We start from the raw sequence: 16,831 nt of genomic DNA, 5'->3' as shown, positions 1-16,831 counted from the left end.
TTTAATTACTGGATGCATAAAACTAAATATTTTTACGATTTTTTAAGAAAAATAACACTCTTTGCAATTTCTTATTATTTTTTTATTAATTAATTTATGAGTTAGGTCTTCAAAAAATAAACTGATAATAATAATTTATAAACGTAACAAAAATATTTATAACAAAATTAAAACAACTGAAAATAAAGCAACATAAACATTATGATGAAAATTGTATATTAAATAAAGTGTCAGGATTTGTTGAGAATATTATTAAATACGTAACACATTCAATAATATTCTAAACAAATCGTGTAAGTATATATTTAATACCACAAAATATTTTATAAATAACTCACTAAAAGTATTTGGAAGTTTCTACTACCTTTTCATAAAAGTTTAAGCAGTTACAAAAATCTCTGAAAGGAGGTAATTTACCCTTTTTTGCTTTTTTTCTGCTATATGTCAACATTGAATGCGGTAAATAACTTAAATTTGAGAAGGAAAAAATGATTTTTATTTGCTGTAAATAATAATATAATGTGACTCTGAATTGTATTGATGCAGTACATATATTCTTTTTAGAAGATACATAGTAATTTAAAAATTCAAATTCAGCCTCTAGATATTTTCAAATTACAAATATTTGAATGCGGACATATCAGAAGTCAAAAGAGAAAGAAAAGTTTTTTTAATAAACGTTTGTACGAGAATGTATATATTTAAATTTCATAACATTCCCGTAGGCCTAAGCGACCTGTTATTAAAAACAGGAATTAAAAAACAGTAATTGAACTATAAAGATAATTTTAAATAACTTTAAATCATATTTTAAACTGATTTTTAATTAAGAAAGGTGTATTGAGATGGTTTAGACATGTAGAACGCAATGTGGCAAAACGATGTTTGATAGATGTTTGAATGATGAAATAAGGAATGAATGCATGGCTGAGATAAGCATTATCGATAAAATTAAGAAAGGTGTGTTGAGATAGTTTAAACATGTGGGACGTATGAGTGAGGAAAGAACGGTAAAACAAATTTATGAGGCGAATGTAATCGGAAAAAGGAGCAGAGGAAGACCGAGAAAAACATGGCACGATCAGGTATGCCAAATACTTGAAAGTAGCCAGGTTAGGTTAGGTTAGGTTAGGTTAATCGTAATAATCGGCGGGTATGTACGAGGAGATGCATGAACGTGGAAGAAGCGAAGAATGTTTCCAAAGACAGAGTGGTGTGGCGTTCTATTCTCTCTGCCTACCCCTGCGGGAAGCGGCGTGAAGGTTAGTTAGTTAGTTTATGATATATGTAAATATTTTCACGGGTAGGTATACTTCAAGCTTTGCATTTCGCTCGAAGCTACAAATTGAATGAGAATGTGTATTAAAAGTTTTCAAAATAGATTGTTCTGTTTACAATTTATTTTTGTTGCTTGCAACACTAGCGCGGTACCTGGCCACATAACCTTTATTACCAGTTCGATAACACACGTTCAGTCTGATGACCAATCCTTCCAAAATAGCATCTGTTCACCAAATGGATCCTGACTCATCGGACGGCTCGTCCATTTGATTGAGATTTATTTAATTCCAGAGATTGACTGTTAAATACGAATGCCACCGATTATATTCAGTCAGTTTGAACGTACTCGTATTTCCGCGTTTGTTCTAGATTGAATAAAAATACGTTAGGGGCTTGAATTGATTTATTATTTTTTGCAAATGTAACACACAAAACTTGAAATATAAAATAATCAAATTCATATTAAAGATTCATATAATTATTTCATCATATTGTAGTCATACAGGAGAAAGTGACCAAATGATTTTTTTTCAAAAACGTGATCATTCACTATTTGATATCTTACTAGCTTAATATTGTTCTGGGAAAAATCCCTAAGGATTTTAAACTTGGAAGTATAATATATAATATAATAATAAAACCCTTATCCGCACCCCAATGGTGCATAGGGCACTGTGTCTTATAAACGCAGTGTTATCATGATCGTTTTACTTATGAAGGAAAGGTGATCAGCCCTCCGCTTCAGGTAATATTGAATAAATATAACAGCGAAAAAGTCACTTATATTTATTTTTACCCCCCTTGGGAATCGAACCCGGGACCTCCAGAACGGTAGCCGAGCGTGCTGACCGTTACACTACGGAGGCGGAATAATATATTGACTTGTTAAAAATGACTAACTGCATTAATGTTTATTTTCTAGCCAAAGCAAAAGTGACTTAAATGGCCCTCCTGAACATTTTACGTTTTGTTAGTTGGTCACTTTCTCCTGTACGACTACGATATATATAATTATAAATAATAAAAAAATATCTAGAATAATATACCCCCCTGAGTTTTCCCGTACCGGGCACATTATACAAAATTTGTTTATAAAATTATAATGTAAGAAAATTGTTTATGCAATCAATACGACATAGCTTCTATTGAAATGCTATCTTTTTCAGATCTGCCCACATCCATTATCTACTTATGAATTGTACTTTCATATTTAGCTTCTATTTCAAATGACTTAATATAATAAATAATAGAAGCAGGTTGTACAACTTTATTACATAATACAAGTTTTTTTGACCAATAGAGCTATGTGTTTCTGTGTTATAGATCTCGTAGTTCTATGTCTAAGTGGTCAAGTTAGAAGTCGGAATAATCGGTGGGTATATATACGAAATGGGTGAATGTGGAAAAGGCGAAGATATTTCCTAAGGTAGATTGGTGTTGCGTTCTATTCGCTCTGCCTCCCTATGTGATAAAGCAGCGTGATGGATACTTAGTTTATTTCAATTGACTTATTCGAGGTCATCTATAATTGACGCTATTTTTTATATATTTTTATTCACGATATTTACTTTCAATCTCCATTCTAAGAGAGACTGAAATGTAAGTGTATTCATAAAACGTTTGGTTAAAAATATTATTTTATCAGTCAACCCTTGTGATTCGTATTCTGTTTTTTTTTATGTCCGTGAAATCAGAAGCAATAAATTCCATCCATTAGCTAATTTCTTGCCATCTGACCCATATAAAAGCCCACACGTATAAATCAGCGTACTACGGAGGTATATTTAGTACTGAACACATACTACATACATATGTACACTTATAAGATAGTTAAGATTCATTTTCATGGTCTCCTGTTAATGTAAACCTACACGCCGATTCAAACACCTACAAAGCTCTTAATATACCGGAGTACTTCATTAATTTTTAACCCTCGAAGACTATGTTTTTTTGTCATGCTGCCACTTCACATTCATGGTGTAAGTTTTTCCTTTAGGGGATGTTTACTTTTGAAAACCCATCACAGCATAAGAACGGAAGTGAAAATTGAAAATAATTTAATTCAATCAAACCATGATAATGTTCTCAAATGATGACCTCAGTATCTATCTGAAAACGCGTTTAACCTATTGAAACATATGTTATGAATCAAGAACTATTAAATCGCTTTTAAAATGTCTTATGAAGGATACACAAAATGTTTCAATTCAATTCAATTCAATTCAATTTATTTAATTAAAAAATAATGTATACATAACAAACAATATTCAAGGCGTATATATTATAATAAAAGTAAGCAATAAGACTTAAAGGTGTAGAAGAATCCCGCTTCGGAAAACTCCTTCGGACACATGGAACATATCAATATCCAATGTGATATTGTTCAACATAGCGGTAGCTCTTCCTACAGGCATAACCATCGGCAGGTTGATCCTGTATATAGGAATGTGAAACAATCTATGCCGACGCTGTCTTAGGTAACTATCGGGAACATACAGACCAATGCTCTGGATAATTTCAGGATTATCGATCATACCGCGCAACAATCGATAAAAATGCGTAATCAAATACACATTCCTTCTAGTCTCTAAACTATTGTAGCCAAGCATACCCTGGAGAAACTGGGTCGGGTAGAGCCAAGGATAATAGCCGTACTCTCTCATGTAGAGATACCTACCTCAAAAACTTCTTTTGGACTTTCTCTACCATAAGAGAGTACTTAAGCTCGTGTGGCCCCCAAATCATCGAGCCACTCTCGAGTCTACTTCGCACCAAGGAGTTATAAAGAGTTCTCAGCACGCGGGTATTTTCGAAAACCCTGGCAGTACGCAGAACAAATCCTAGCATTTTCAATGCATTACCACTGACTGCCTCTATATGATCGTGAAATGTCAGGGTGCTCACAAATCTAACGCCCAGATCCCTAACATTCGATGCTCGCATCAGATTTTTTTCGTTCATTTTGTAGCGATAAAATAATGTTTTTTGGGCCCTAGTGAAAGACGTGACCGAACACTTAGAAACATTAAACATTAGTTTGTTTCATCTTCCCCATTCACATATATTTGATATATCTGCTTGGAGAAGACGAAAATCGTCAAAAGTTGTCACCTTTAAGAAAAGCTTTATCTTATATACTTGGGTACAAAGATATCGAAAATTTCAAGCGTATATTAAAAATAACAAGATACCTGCTGAGTGTATTTTAAAATTGCATCTTAAATAAATTCAGTCAATTTTCGAGTCACACTAAATTATTAATAACACTATTTTGCTACAAAAAATTAATGAAAGTAGGTTGAATGCAGTCGAAGTGCAATCTCTTGAAAAAAACTTTGTATGATAGGTGTTTAAATGGTGAAATAAGGATATAATGCAAGGCTGACATAACATTTTCGAAAAAATTAGGAAAGGTGTGCTGAGATGGTTTAGACACGTGGAACGAATAAGTAAAAAAGAACATAAAACGAATTTATGAGGCGAATGTTGTTAGAAATAGGAGCAGATGTAGACCAAGAAAAACTTGGTGTTTTAAAGTGTTTCAAACACTTGAAAGTGGTCAGGTTAGGATTTGGAATAATCAGCAAGTATGTATGAGTAAATGCATGAATGTGGAAGAGGCGAATATTGTGTGCAGACATAGTGGTGGGGGCATTTTATTCTCTTTGCCTACCCATGCTTGTTTGTTAGTTAGTTACTTAGTTAGTTCAAATAACAAATGAAAATCTAGAAAGTGTTATAATTTTTTTAAAGAACGTCCGTTAAAAACAATCAATTCTATATTCACTGGATCTGAACGGGTTGCTATGAACACATGACCATCACTTTTAAAAAACACATTTTCATCTCAGCAAAAACATACTACTCGGTCAGGTCGACTTGAGTAAATATTTACCAAATGTGAATATTTTAGTTTCATGCTGTTCCTTCATAACTGTGAAGTTTCACCATTCCTGAAGTTATTCAAAACATTTACATTCACGCGATTTCAGGAATCGAGTGGAAAAAACTTTATACATTAGAAGATTATATGTTACATTAAAAAAAATCAGATAGAATTTCATAGATCTGAAAATTTGTACATAAAAAAACATTCTTATAGTGCAGTAATCCAAACGTGGACGATTGAAATCGCTTGGAGATCAATCCTAAGCATTTTTTTTTTAAATTTTAGATCCTATGTATGTCTTTTATGTCTTCGTTAAAAGTTTTCATTTCAAATCTCGATTTTTTTTGTGAAACTTCTCAGGTGGCTATTCAATTATCTATAGTTGGATGAAAATTGAGAGTGAACATCAAGGATTTGTCACATTTATTTCGCATATTACGTTACACGAGAGAGAAGAGAGAGGTATACATTCTGACGCCACGGCAGTGGGGCAAAAGACAGGGACGTAAACACAAATATACAAAACGATTGAATCTATGTCGCGTATGCGTGCGTTGTAGATATACACAGCAGACGCTATATATGAACACCTTGTGTTTGAAATAATCAAAATTGTGTTTTAATAAACCAAACTACGATGGAATGCAATATCTCGATATCGCAAATATATGGTATCACGGACGCATTATCTCATATTTTAGTTATCATAAACCATTAATATAAGCATTGAATACCATTAGCAGCACCAATCAATAACAGTGTAAACTTTAAATAAACATAATATAAAAAAAACTTTTATTTGTATATATATTCTATCCTGAAGATGACAAGGTTCTCGCTGAAACCGGTTGGAAAAAAGTATCAAGAATAAAAGTGGTTAAAAACAATATTTTACTTTTGTTTAATAAAGTGTTATAAAATGTACCACAAAGTATCTACAGAAAATATTCAAGGAAAAAAGTATACTTTTTATTCAGATAAAAAATTCAACAATACAAAAGTATTGTTGAATTTTTTTGAGATGATACTCTCTCTGTCTCTTACATGAAATCTCTGTTGTTCTTTATTTTTCTTTTTAAAAAGTACGCCTTTATTTAAACTTCAGAATCATGGTTACTTTTTCACAATAAAGTGCCTAAAGCTTTTAGCAATAACTTTTGGTATTTTTCAGCAAAAGAAACCTTTTCAGGAATTTCAACAAATTATTATGTACCGCGCTTTTCCACTTCTATAAATCGTTCAAGGTGTTTTTAGTTTAAGCCACTTTATTTAAGTAAGAATTATTTTCTTTTCGCGTTTCTTAAACCATGAAAAAATAAATATTATTCTAAGAATATGTAGGCTTAAAATTAATGAAAAATACTACACCGAGTCTAAGATACCAGTATTAAACTAAACCCAGATGTGAGCCCAACTGATAAACTATTGGTCGCGAAATTTCCTAGAGTCAAAGGATCAACTACATATGAATAAATAATATTAGTTGTATGATTTGTACAATGTAAATTTTCGGTATAAATCGTCGATCTCCTGATAATTTGAATGAGTTTTCTGATGTTTAGGATTATTACAATTAATTTCATCTGTCACGTTTTATTTTGTTATTTTTTTTCATTATTCATCGATTCACAATTAATTAAAAAGATATAATTTCCTACGGATTATTTATTATATTTATTATTGTTATTAGTATTTATGTAATAAAAAAATCAAGCATGTACAAAAATGATTGAATATTCGAAATCATATGTACATTGGTGAAAATTTCAAGTATATTCCCATATAGCAAACTCATCCATGTTTTGAAAAGTCACCGAAACAAACTCATAGCTAGCGAACTCATCCATGTTTTGAAAACTAGGCTTAGCGAACTCATACCTGTTTTGAAAATTTAAATAAACCTTTTCCTTACTGCAATTTTTCAATAAATTCAGTGTGTGTGTGAGTGAGAAATTTAAACAATTTTCGCCGCCCATTTAACCGTGTTTTTTTCTCCAATTTAACTATCACTTTGATGTCCAGTATTAATTGTATTTATATATTGTATGTAATAGTCATCACGAGCTCCGAGTATATTTTCGATTTCCTCCGTGATGAAACTTATATAATTTCCTTGGCTGACTTAAGAGCCATGTGCATTTAATGGCATATTGCGTGCGCATTTCAGATCATTTCGACTTTATTATACAGTCATAATACGAGTAAAACGTTTTCCACTCGAAGCTTCAATTTTAGATCACTGCATTTAGTACTACGTACATATGTACGCAATTATATTTTTTTGATAAAGTATTGTATAAATCGATCATTTATAATGATAAAAAAATCGATATTCTTTTTCGTAGATTACAATATTTGTGATATTGTGGTTTGCTTCTTATGTTATTTTTTTAATTCTCATCAGATGATGTATAGTTCATAAAAGATGAAAACGAATATGGAAGTCTGGGCATTTACGGGGCTGACGACCGTTATAGGCTGGTTTAGGTGATCACTTTACACACATGTAACATTCACCAATTCTACCCATTATTGACAACCACAGTACTAAAATTCTTGCAAGTTCTATATATATGAACCAATTTTGAAACATTATTCTTGAAGCACTAGAACTTCACTAGAGGCATCCTTTGGTGTTCTTTTTTATATTTGATGAGATGTCAAAAAATAATATGAAAATAACTCCTGTAATTGGAGATAATCCAGATTTTGTGAACAAGTATTTGGACACACTCAAAATATTGCTTCTTATATAGTCAATCTCCACCGCCTCTTTCATCCTCTCGTTTCATTAACTCATGTACAACGCATGTTGGAGATAAATTGGTCCATGTAAGTTAGCGGGGTCGTCCTCTGTAAATTGTGCCTTCGAACACGCCTTACGCAATCGAAATAAGCAAGCCTGTGGGCATCTTATACATATTATGGCCTATCCGTTTGACTCGCTGTTGTGTTACTTTACTTAGTAACCAATATCATTTATATTTTATAACACCAATCATACATATCGCTCACTCCTTTCAAGAACGTCATAAATCAAAAATCATGAATTTTCAGTTGTGCATGTTTTCGGAATGCCCAGAAAATGTACTATATTCCAGCAAAAGAGGCATATTTTAAACTTAATATTTACCCGCTACAGGGCAGAAAGTGTTGTTTTTGCATTTTGAAGAAAAGTTATTGTTTAATTACTTTTTTAAATAAACGAAATATTTTTCAAATGGAGAAGAAAACTTCAGGTTTTACTTAAAAACATCTGTTGCACTGTAAAAAGTTCAGTAAGTGCAATGATATTTATTTTTAATACATTGTATTATATTTTCAAACATTAAAAACGTTCTCCTGAAAAATCAAGTTTTTTGATTTATGACGTTCTTGAAAGGAGTAAGCGATATATAATTCTACCTTAGAAGTGCTTCAACATTTGTAATATTTCTAGCCGTATTTAAATTCACTAGCATTTCTATTTTTTTACATTTATTTTAGCCTTTGTCTTATTATCCTTATTTTACATATATTCTTTAATGTATGGATATGGTTTTTATTTATCTTGTTTTCCACTTGTATAACTGTTTTCCTTTTTCTTATTTTCCACCTATTTTTCAGTTTAGAAATTATAATTATAAGCTTCACAGCTTCACTTAGTGTGTTTCGTAGTGGTTAGGGCTCTAGGCTACCATGCTGGAGGTCCCGAGTTCAATTTAAATAGGGTCAAAATAAATATCAGTGGTTTTTCTGTCAGTATAATATTTATTTATTATTACCCTGGACTGGTACCTGGAGCGCAAGGCTGATGAAAAATGATAAAACATGCACCCTTGAATGTGACAATGCGTTCGTATATATTTAGCAAAATTTTGTGGGCGTATAAATTAGGAGAAACGCCCATCTGAATTCCGACGATTCAGTCTCAAATTCCAGAATTAAAACGCATTTGCGTAATGTCGATATTCAACAACCCAAGAATTGGAACTCGGTCATATTATTGTTACCTTCTAAAAATACTTGCACCGTATGTTTGTTTTACTTGAGATTTTCCAACGCGTACTTGTATATGTTGTGCATATATTTCTTACCCTTTTACTATTTGTTGAAAGATATTTCAAGTAATGGATCATCTTTACCAAACTATGAGTATTGCTTAATTAATTATGAGTATTTAGATAAACCCTGATGATGACAAGGTTTTTGTCGAAACCGGTTGGATAAAATGTACCAATGAAAAGTGGTTAAAACAAAGTTATTTTATTTTATAAAGTTTATAAAATGTGCCACAAAGTATCTGCGAAAAAGATTCGAGAAACTTGATCATGTATTTCAAACAATCTGCTCCTATGTATTACCAACTATATAAGTATCATATCTCTCTTTTATGCATTTCATTTCATTCATTCTTTCATTAATTTCTCGAAACTAGTCGTGTTTTATTAATAAACTCAAAAATGTTCTCATACAAGTGTTTTACATATTTTTCAAAGTCAAATCATCACGTTGTTCCACAAAGTTAATGCCAAATCAATAAATATTCATTTATTCTGCCTCTATAGTGGTTAGCGTGTTAGGCTACCATGCTGGAGGTCCTGGGTTCGATTCCTAAAAGGGTCAAAATAAATATTAGTGATTTTTCAGTCTAATATTTATTTAATATGACCCTGGACTGGTACCTGAAGTGGAAGGTTTATCACCTTTCCTTCGTATATTTAACGATCAAGATAACACTGTTTCTATACCATGCAGTGCCCAATGAACCATTGGGTGTGGATAAGGGTTAGAAAATGTAAAGATTTTTAATTGTGAATTCACTCAAATATCGACTAATATGCTCAAAATATAAAATTGTAACATATTCCATATGTTTCTTGATTATTTTCTTGTTTAATGCCTAGTTCGTGTTATTAAGAAAATTAATACTCGGTAAGTGCAGCTCCATGCAGTGGGTACCGGGTGGCGTGCATAATTCGCAATAACTGCATATAATAAATTATGTGGAGTGCATTGGTTTCGACGCGCGGCTGCACTACATCAGATTGTGTGAATGGGCCTTTATACTTGGAACTCGACCATAAACACTACCTGCCATAAATTAACAGTGTTTTTACAGGTGGAAAACAATAAACCGAATAAAAATGGATGGCTGTATTTTTCATTGGAAAAAAAGCTTTTTATTGCTCAGGATTTGTGCAAAAAAAAATTGTTTAAAAAAAATATCTTTGCCATATATCGGAGCGGGGCGATGTGTTATGGGAATTAAAAACAATATGTTAATTATTTTCTCTAAGAAATGCTTTTAAATGTGTTCTTAATCAAAATGAAACGTGAAGAATTTAGGTACCATTTATTTAAATATGATTTTTCAATGCTTTTTATATAGTTAATATTTTAGTCGTTGACTGTAAAATTTCTCTAAAGTAAGGGAAAAAAAACATCAGAACAAATGCGCGGATAAAAATGTGAGACTTATTACATATTAAGATAAAACTAACTAATCATCACGCTGCTTCCTCGCAGGAGTAGGCAAAGAGAAAACAACGCTATACCAATATGTATTTAAAAACAATCTTCTCCTCTTCCACATTCATGCATCTCCTCACACATACCCGCTGAATTTTCCGACTCTTGACCACTTTTAAGTATCTGAGGTCTTCCTCTTAAATATAAGTCAATGCCCAAAAAATATTATGCGTAATTTTTATAATGCATTTTTGATCCAAAATAAACAAAAAATAGTCAGTTTGTGGGAATATGCGTTATTTTTTTTATTTTCACTTAGTAAATACTACTTTTCCTTTAAATTCGGTGCTTTTAAAATTTACAGTAATTGATAATGATCAATTCGAAGATATAAATTATACTAGGAGTTCATATATTTTCCTTGACCGCAATGTAAAATTTAAGAAAAAGTATTGAAAATACATATTATCGTATTTTTTTCGAAAACAGAAAAAAATCTTACAATATTTTACATTAAAACCGTGCATCATTCTTATTTTTCTGAGAAGAAAAAAAAACTGGGCAATAATCAGAGGGTCGGTTACTGAATATGTGCCTCACTGGATCTCCTGAATCCGCACATGCCAGCTTTCTGGAGGAACATTTACTATACAAACAAATGTACTATATCCGTACTTTATGTACGGAAAAAGATCTCAAGTCTCTAGTCTGCTTTCAGTTCGTTCGGTAGTTGGTCAGTAGCGAGAACACAGACACTGGAATTTAATATTTTTATTTAATTATTCTACTCTACGTATCAAAGTAATTATATTAATTGTTTCTATTAACTCTGTGGTAACGTTCGTTTAATCCATATATTTCTTCTAAAATATACTGTATGTTTTAAAGTAAAATTTTGAAAAATAAGTTTTCTTGTTTTTTGTTTTTCGTCTCGAGATGTGCTAGCCTCAGAGCAATTTAATTTTATTATCTTACTATGTATCGACATCTCAATGTAAGTCATTACTATTTTATCGCTCTTTAAGTAAGTAATTTAAAGTGAACATAAATCTTTTGTTGGTTTTACTAGGTACACGAATCCATTAACATTTTCGGTTCCTTCCGCAACTGTTTCCTTTAAAATTGGTTGGATTTTCAAATGATATAAAAATTAAAGGCTTAATCTATTTTATTTTTTAGTTTAAAATAAATGTATATGTCATGACCAAATAAAAAACATTTGTTTGATAATAATGTAAAAAAATATATTTATAATGGTAGACATAATACTTAGAATGTCCTTACTATTTTAAAAGTTTCATGGTCAACGAAATATGTGTTTTAGATTTTTCCATACTGACATTGATTCTTGTAAAGATTTATTAAAATTTTGCAAAAATATTGTGTAGGTACTTTTTTCTCTCTCTATATGTGCTTTTATCTAATTTATGAAATATATTTCGTCACTCAACGATTAAGTGAGATCAAAATTATGAACCCCTAAATAATACTTTAAAATCTTTCATAAAACATGGAAGAACACAAATTCTTTACAAAATATGTATGAATATGTTTATAATAAATTGAATATATAAAAATCTTTCTTACGGATAAAAAAAATATGCCAGAGAATGATTTTTATTGAATATGAATCTGATCTCAAGATTATATCAAACTGGCAAAAAATGTATTCACACATTCTTTAAATTCCATTAGTAAACAATTGTACCATAAAATAGATTTTTTATAATTTTTTTTAATGTTAAAACGTTTTTGATATATATTCGAATAATTTTCAAATGTAGGTAAATATAAATGTAATATTTTATTTTTATTTTGTTTATGTAAGAACTCTACATATGTAATATAATAATAAGAATAATAGATGCATTTATTCAAAATCTCTCGATGACACTGTTTTATTGCATGAAAGACATTTAATATGATCAATCAATGAATTTTCTCATCTCTTATCAGTAGAAACTAGATAAAATCTAAATTCATGATTACATTGCGTAACTTTCAGTTTATAAATATTTAATTATTGTGTATGAATTTAAAACCGTAATAACGTAAAATAGGTAATTTTAAATAATACCCTTGAAGAGATTTTCCAGGAAAATTTCCCTTCATAATTTAGCCATATTTATTATTAATTAATTAATAATTTATTTTATTCACAACTATCATTTTTACCCGGCTTCGCCCGTGATTTAAATTGTTGTCTTCCATGTTTTATGCAAACAGTAAACATGTATGCATATATATATGTACGTAGTTTAAGAAAATGATGAGTACAATGTTGTAGGGCAATTTATGCTGGAGCCAATATGTAGTTGTACATTCAAGATGTAAATCAGTTTGGCTCCACAGCCAACAAGTGTTTTACACCCACTTTATGACGCAATGCTCAAAATAATAAATTTTCATGACGTTTGTAATAATTTTGATAGTACCCAACGAAATATTATTCTTTTGTCAAGAGGATAGTGTTCCAGATAATAAGGTTTTATGTCTTCAAGCTATGTGAACCGCCCCTTAAGATTGAATTATTGTGATGCCATAAAATCTATTGTTATTTCTACCGAAATTGTATACGTATAAATGTAATACATTTTTGTTTAAATTGCAAATTAAAATTAATTAATTTTTTAAAAGTTAATTTCAAATATTCACTTTCGTAAATATATATTTATATATTAAATACCTCTTGACAGATAGGTAAATCCGAACTAATTGGGATTGTGGCCTTTTAGGATTTGGAAAAGTTTGGATTAGCCGAGAAATTCGTACATACATAGTACTTTACACTAAAGTTGTTACGTTGTACGCGCCGCCCTATGTCTTGTCCATTCAGCTTTAATGATAAAGAAGTACCTATATGACGTTGCTTCTTCTTAGGTATAAGTATGTACATTATTTGCATTCATTTTACATTCCAATATTATATTTCAGTACTTAAGTAGCAATACAGGTACAGTACTGTATACTTTATTAACTTTCATTATTATCGTTTTAAATCTTAATTAATCAATGTTATATAACAATGGAATGTTTTAAAAAATGTGTTTTTTAGTCGTTGCGTGTCTTTTAAATGTTTTCCTTTAAATATTTTTCTTCAAAATATTGTTTGGATTTTTCAGGATTACGGATTACCGGGATTCGTATTTTTGAGGTTCTACTGCAATATTTTTGTATCGAGAAACGGTTAACGCTCCAAAATTTTAAATGTTAACATCTTAAAACAGCTAGAAGAGAAGTTTTTTTTATCGTTTTTCATATAAAAAGAGTTGTTTGTAGTATATCTCGAGCTTTTCTGTTTAAAAACGGTTCGGCATTGACTAACATTGCTATGTACGCTCAGGAAATTATTTTCAAACTCTCTTTCATGATTTCTGACTCCATCATAAGAAAACTGGAACACATTGATCTATTTCTGCATCCAATGAGTTTGCATACATTATATATTTATGCAGTGATGGGTTTCATGAAACTTAATACCCCTCGCTTGGTACACAGTGTTAAGATAATCTTGTAACAATCCATTAAAAAATAATAATTATGTAAATAGGTAATGACAAGAATCAATCTGTTTTGTATTTTAAGGAGTAGATGAAAAATTTAAACTGAATATCCTTAAACTAACTGGTACACTAATCATCACCCCGCTTTATCGCAAGGGTACGCAGAGTACGTAGGCAAAGAATAGAACGCCACATTATCTATGTATATATGCAAACAATCTTCACCTCTTCCATATTCATGTATTTCCTCTTACATACCCGCCGATTATTCTGACTCTTGACGTAACTACTTTCAAGTATTTAAAAAACTTGATCATGCTAAGTTTTTATCGGTCTTCCCCTGCTTCTTTCAACCATATTCGCCTCATAAATTTGTTTCACTATTCTTTTTTCACTCATTCAATATACATTCCCAAACCATATCAACATACCTTTTTTTTACATTATCGAAAATCCTTATGTCACCCTTGCATTCTTTCTTATTAAAAAGATGTATCTCTTACTTTAAAAAAATCATACCACTTATATTTTTATTCTCCCTATGTGGAGCATAAAGAATCCACAATCCTTACTCTTTAACTGTTTCATGTCTGTATTTTTAATTTCCTCTTTTCTTTCTTTTTCAGATAAGTCATCCAGAAAAATCAATTAAAAATACGTGAATAGGATAAATATTAATATTACTTCAGCAACTTATGATTCGACAATAACATAAAATTTAATAATTAAAAAAATGCCAGTTCGATAAAATTAAGTAAATTATAAACGAAACGAGTACATTTTTAATGTAAACGAAATAAAAGTATTTTAACGATAGTAAACATAATTTATGAAACCTTATTATCCTTCAATATTGTGATTAAAAAATTACCACTCGTGCTTCCTAATATAAGTTAATTAAAATTAATCAAATCAATTACGTAGATACAAATTATATTAACTTTTTGTTGTAAGTGAGTATCGTATAAAAAGTGTACCAAGTAAATTGAAATAAAACTATTATAAATTACAAATATTATCTAGTAAAATAGCAAAAGTGAAAAGTGATGCTGCATCATCGTTGAAAATAAGGGTGTCAAGCAGGGCGTCTTCTGATTGGCTGAATCAAAATGACGTCACGAACTGTAGAATTGTCCGGAGGCTCGCCGTGGGGATTTCGCATGCACGGGGGTGTGGACGTCAATCAACCCCTAAGGATCTCGAGGGTGAGTAATAAAATAATGACCATGTAAAAAAATATATCTAATTGCCTTGGTTTTTTATTCTCAAACTCATAGCTGAAAAGCAATCTAAATACCAAAAAAGGTTTCGAATGAATATTCTATCAGATTACATTTTTGCCTTCGGGAAATTCGCGAATCTCGCAAAGATGTTTAGATATGGAGAATTTAAGACAATATATTCATATTTATATGTACATATACGGAAGTTTCCGAGTAAAATAAGTGTATGTTCAAGTCTAAAAAGGACACAAAAAAGATTATATGAATATGATAATATGATTTCGAGAAGCATATTTTTTGCCAATTAAATGAATTGAAAAAAGCATAAAATGTGTAATAATTAAATATTTATACATTATTATTATTATTTTTATTTTTATTTTTTTTTCATCTCACTAATAGATGTCTCTAGTAAAGTTCTAGTGATTTAAGAACAATTTTCAAAATTGGTTCATATATAAAGAACTTCCAAGAATTTCAGTAGTGTGGTTGTCAATAATGGGTAGAATAGGCGAATGTTACACGTGTGTAAAGTGATCACTTAAACTAGCCTATGACGGATGTCAGCCCCGTAAATGCCCAGACGTCCATATTCTTCTTCATCTTTGATAAGATGTCAAAAAATAGTGTGAAAATAACTCCTGTAATTGGAGATAATCCAGATTTTTCGAACAGGTATTTGGACACACTCAGAATGTTGTGAAATATTAATATGTCCAGGTCAGTGAAATGAAGCCCTTTTTTATCCGATGGAGGATAAGTTTCTATCAATCCTAGTTGTAAACTCTTTCACAAATAATTTTTATTAAAATATGCGTACATTAAAAAACTGCTTGCACAAATATGTAAAAAATATATTTCTATTCAATTAAAAACATATTTATTTAACATGTTTGTGTATATGCTTATTCCTATATTAAGATTATCTTACCCACAAACATATATATATAAATTTTACAATTATAAAATATGACCCAAAAACAAAAATTCAAAATTATTGTAGAAATAATAAAATAAAAATTGTCAAACTTACGAAATTGCAATATTTTATTACTCTACTGCTGTAGTTATACTAAATTGATTTTACATTTCAATTAAAGTGTCTTTCATGTAGAGTTGTGAAATGACAAGACATTCGTGTTTGGGGTTCAAATCGGTTCATTGGCATTCATGTAACATTTCGATACCAACCCCATAGCTCTTCCAGGAAGGGGTTGCTTTCATCTGTTAGGAAGTACATTCATGGTACATGGTACTATATCGCTCACTCCTTTCAACAACGTCATATATAAAAAAAACTTGATTTTTCAGGAGATTGTTTTTAAAGTTTAAGAATATAATAAAATGTTTTAAAAATAAATATCAAGTCACTTTTTGATTTTTTTACTGTGCAACAGATCTTTTTAGGTGAAACCAGAAGGTTTTTTCTCCATTTGAAACGTATTTAGTATATTTAAAAAATAATTAAACGATAATTTTTCTCA

General features: G+C 30.5%; 1 protein-coding gene across 4 annotated transcripts in view; it reads left to right on the top strand.

Annotated features, from left to right (window-relative positions):
• Nucleotides 1-16,831, top strand: part of LOC148313087 (uncharacterized) — a 225,759-nt gene that overhangs the window by 423 nt on the left and 208,505 nt on the right. For 3 of the 4 annotated variants that reach the window (XM_088268225.1, XM_088268233.1, XM_088268208.1), the window contains exon 2: nucleotides 14,751-15,329. In XM_088268225.1, the coding sequence (XP_088124351.1) occupies nucleotides 15,234-15,329 (96 nt within the window). In that variant the 5' untranslated portion in view covers nucleotides 14,751-15,233. Of the gene's footprint in view, nucleotides 1-11,369; nucleotides 11,423-14,750; nucleotides 15,330-16,831 lie in introns of those variants that run through there. The other variant, XM_088268216.1, reaches the window with a different exon arrangement.

The sequence above is a fragment of the Brachycentrus maculatus genome, unplaced genomic scaffold, assembly GCF_059751285.1.
Source record: "Brachycentrus maculatus isolate JH-2025_06_01 unplaced genomic scaffold, ASM5975128v1 h1tg000023l, whole genome shotgun sequence".
Classification (NCBI taxonomy): Eukaryota; Metazoa; Arthropoda; class Insecta; order Trichoptera; family Brachycentridae; genus Brachycentrus; species Brachycentrus maculatus.
The sequence above is the reverse complement of the archived record's forward strand: the minus strand, read 5'-3'. Positions and strand labels throughout refer to the sequence as shown.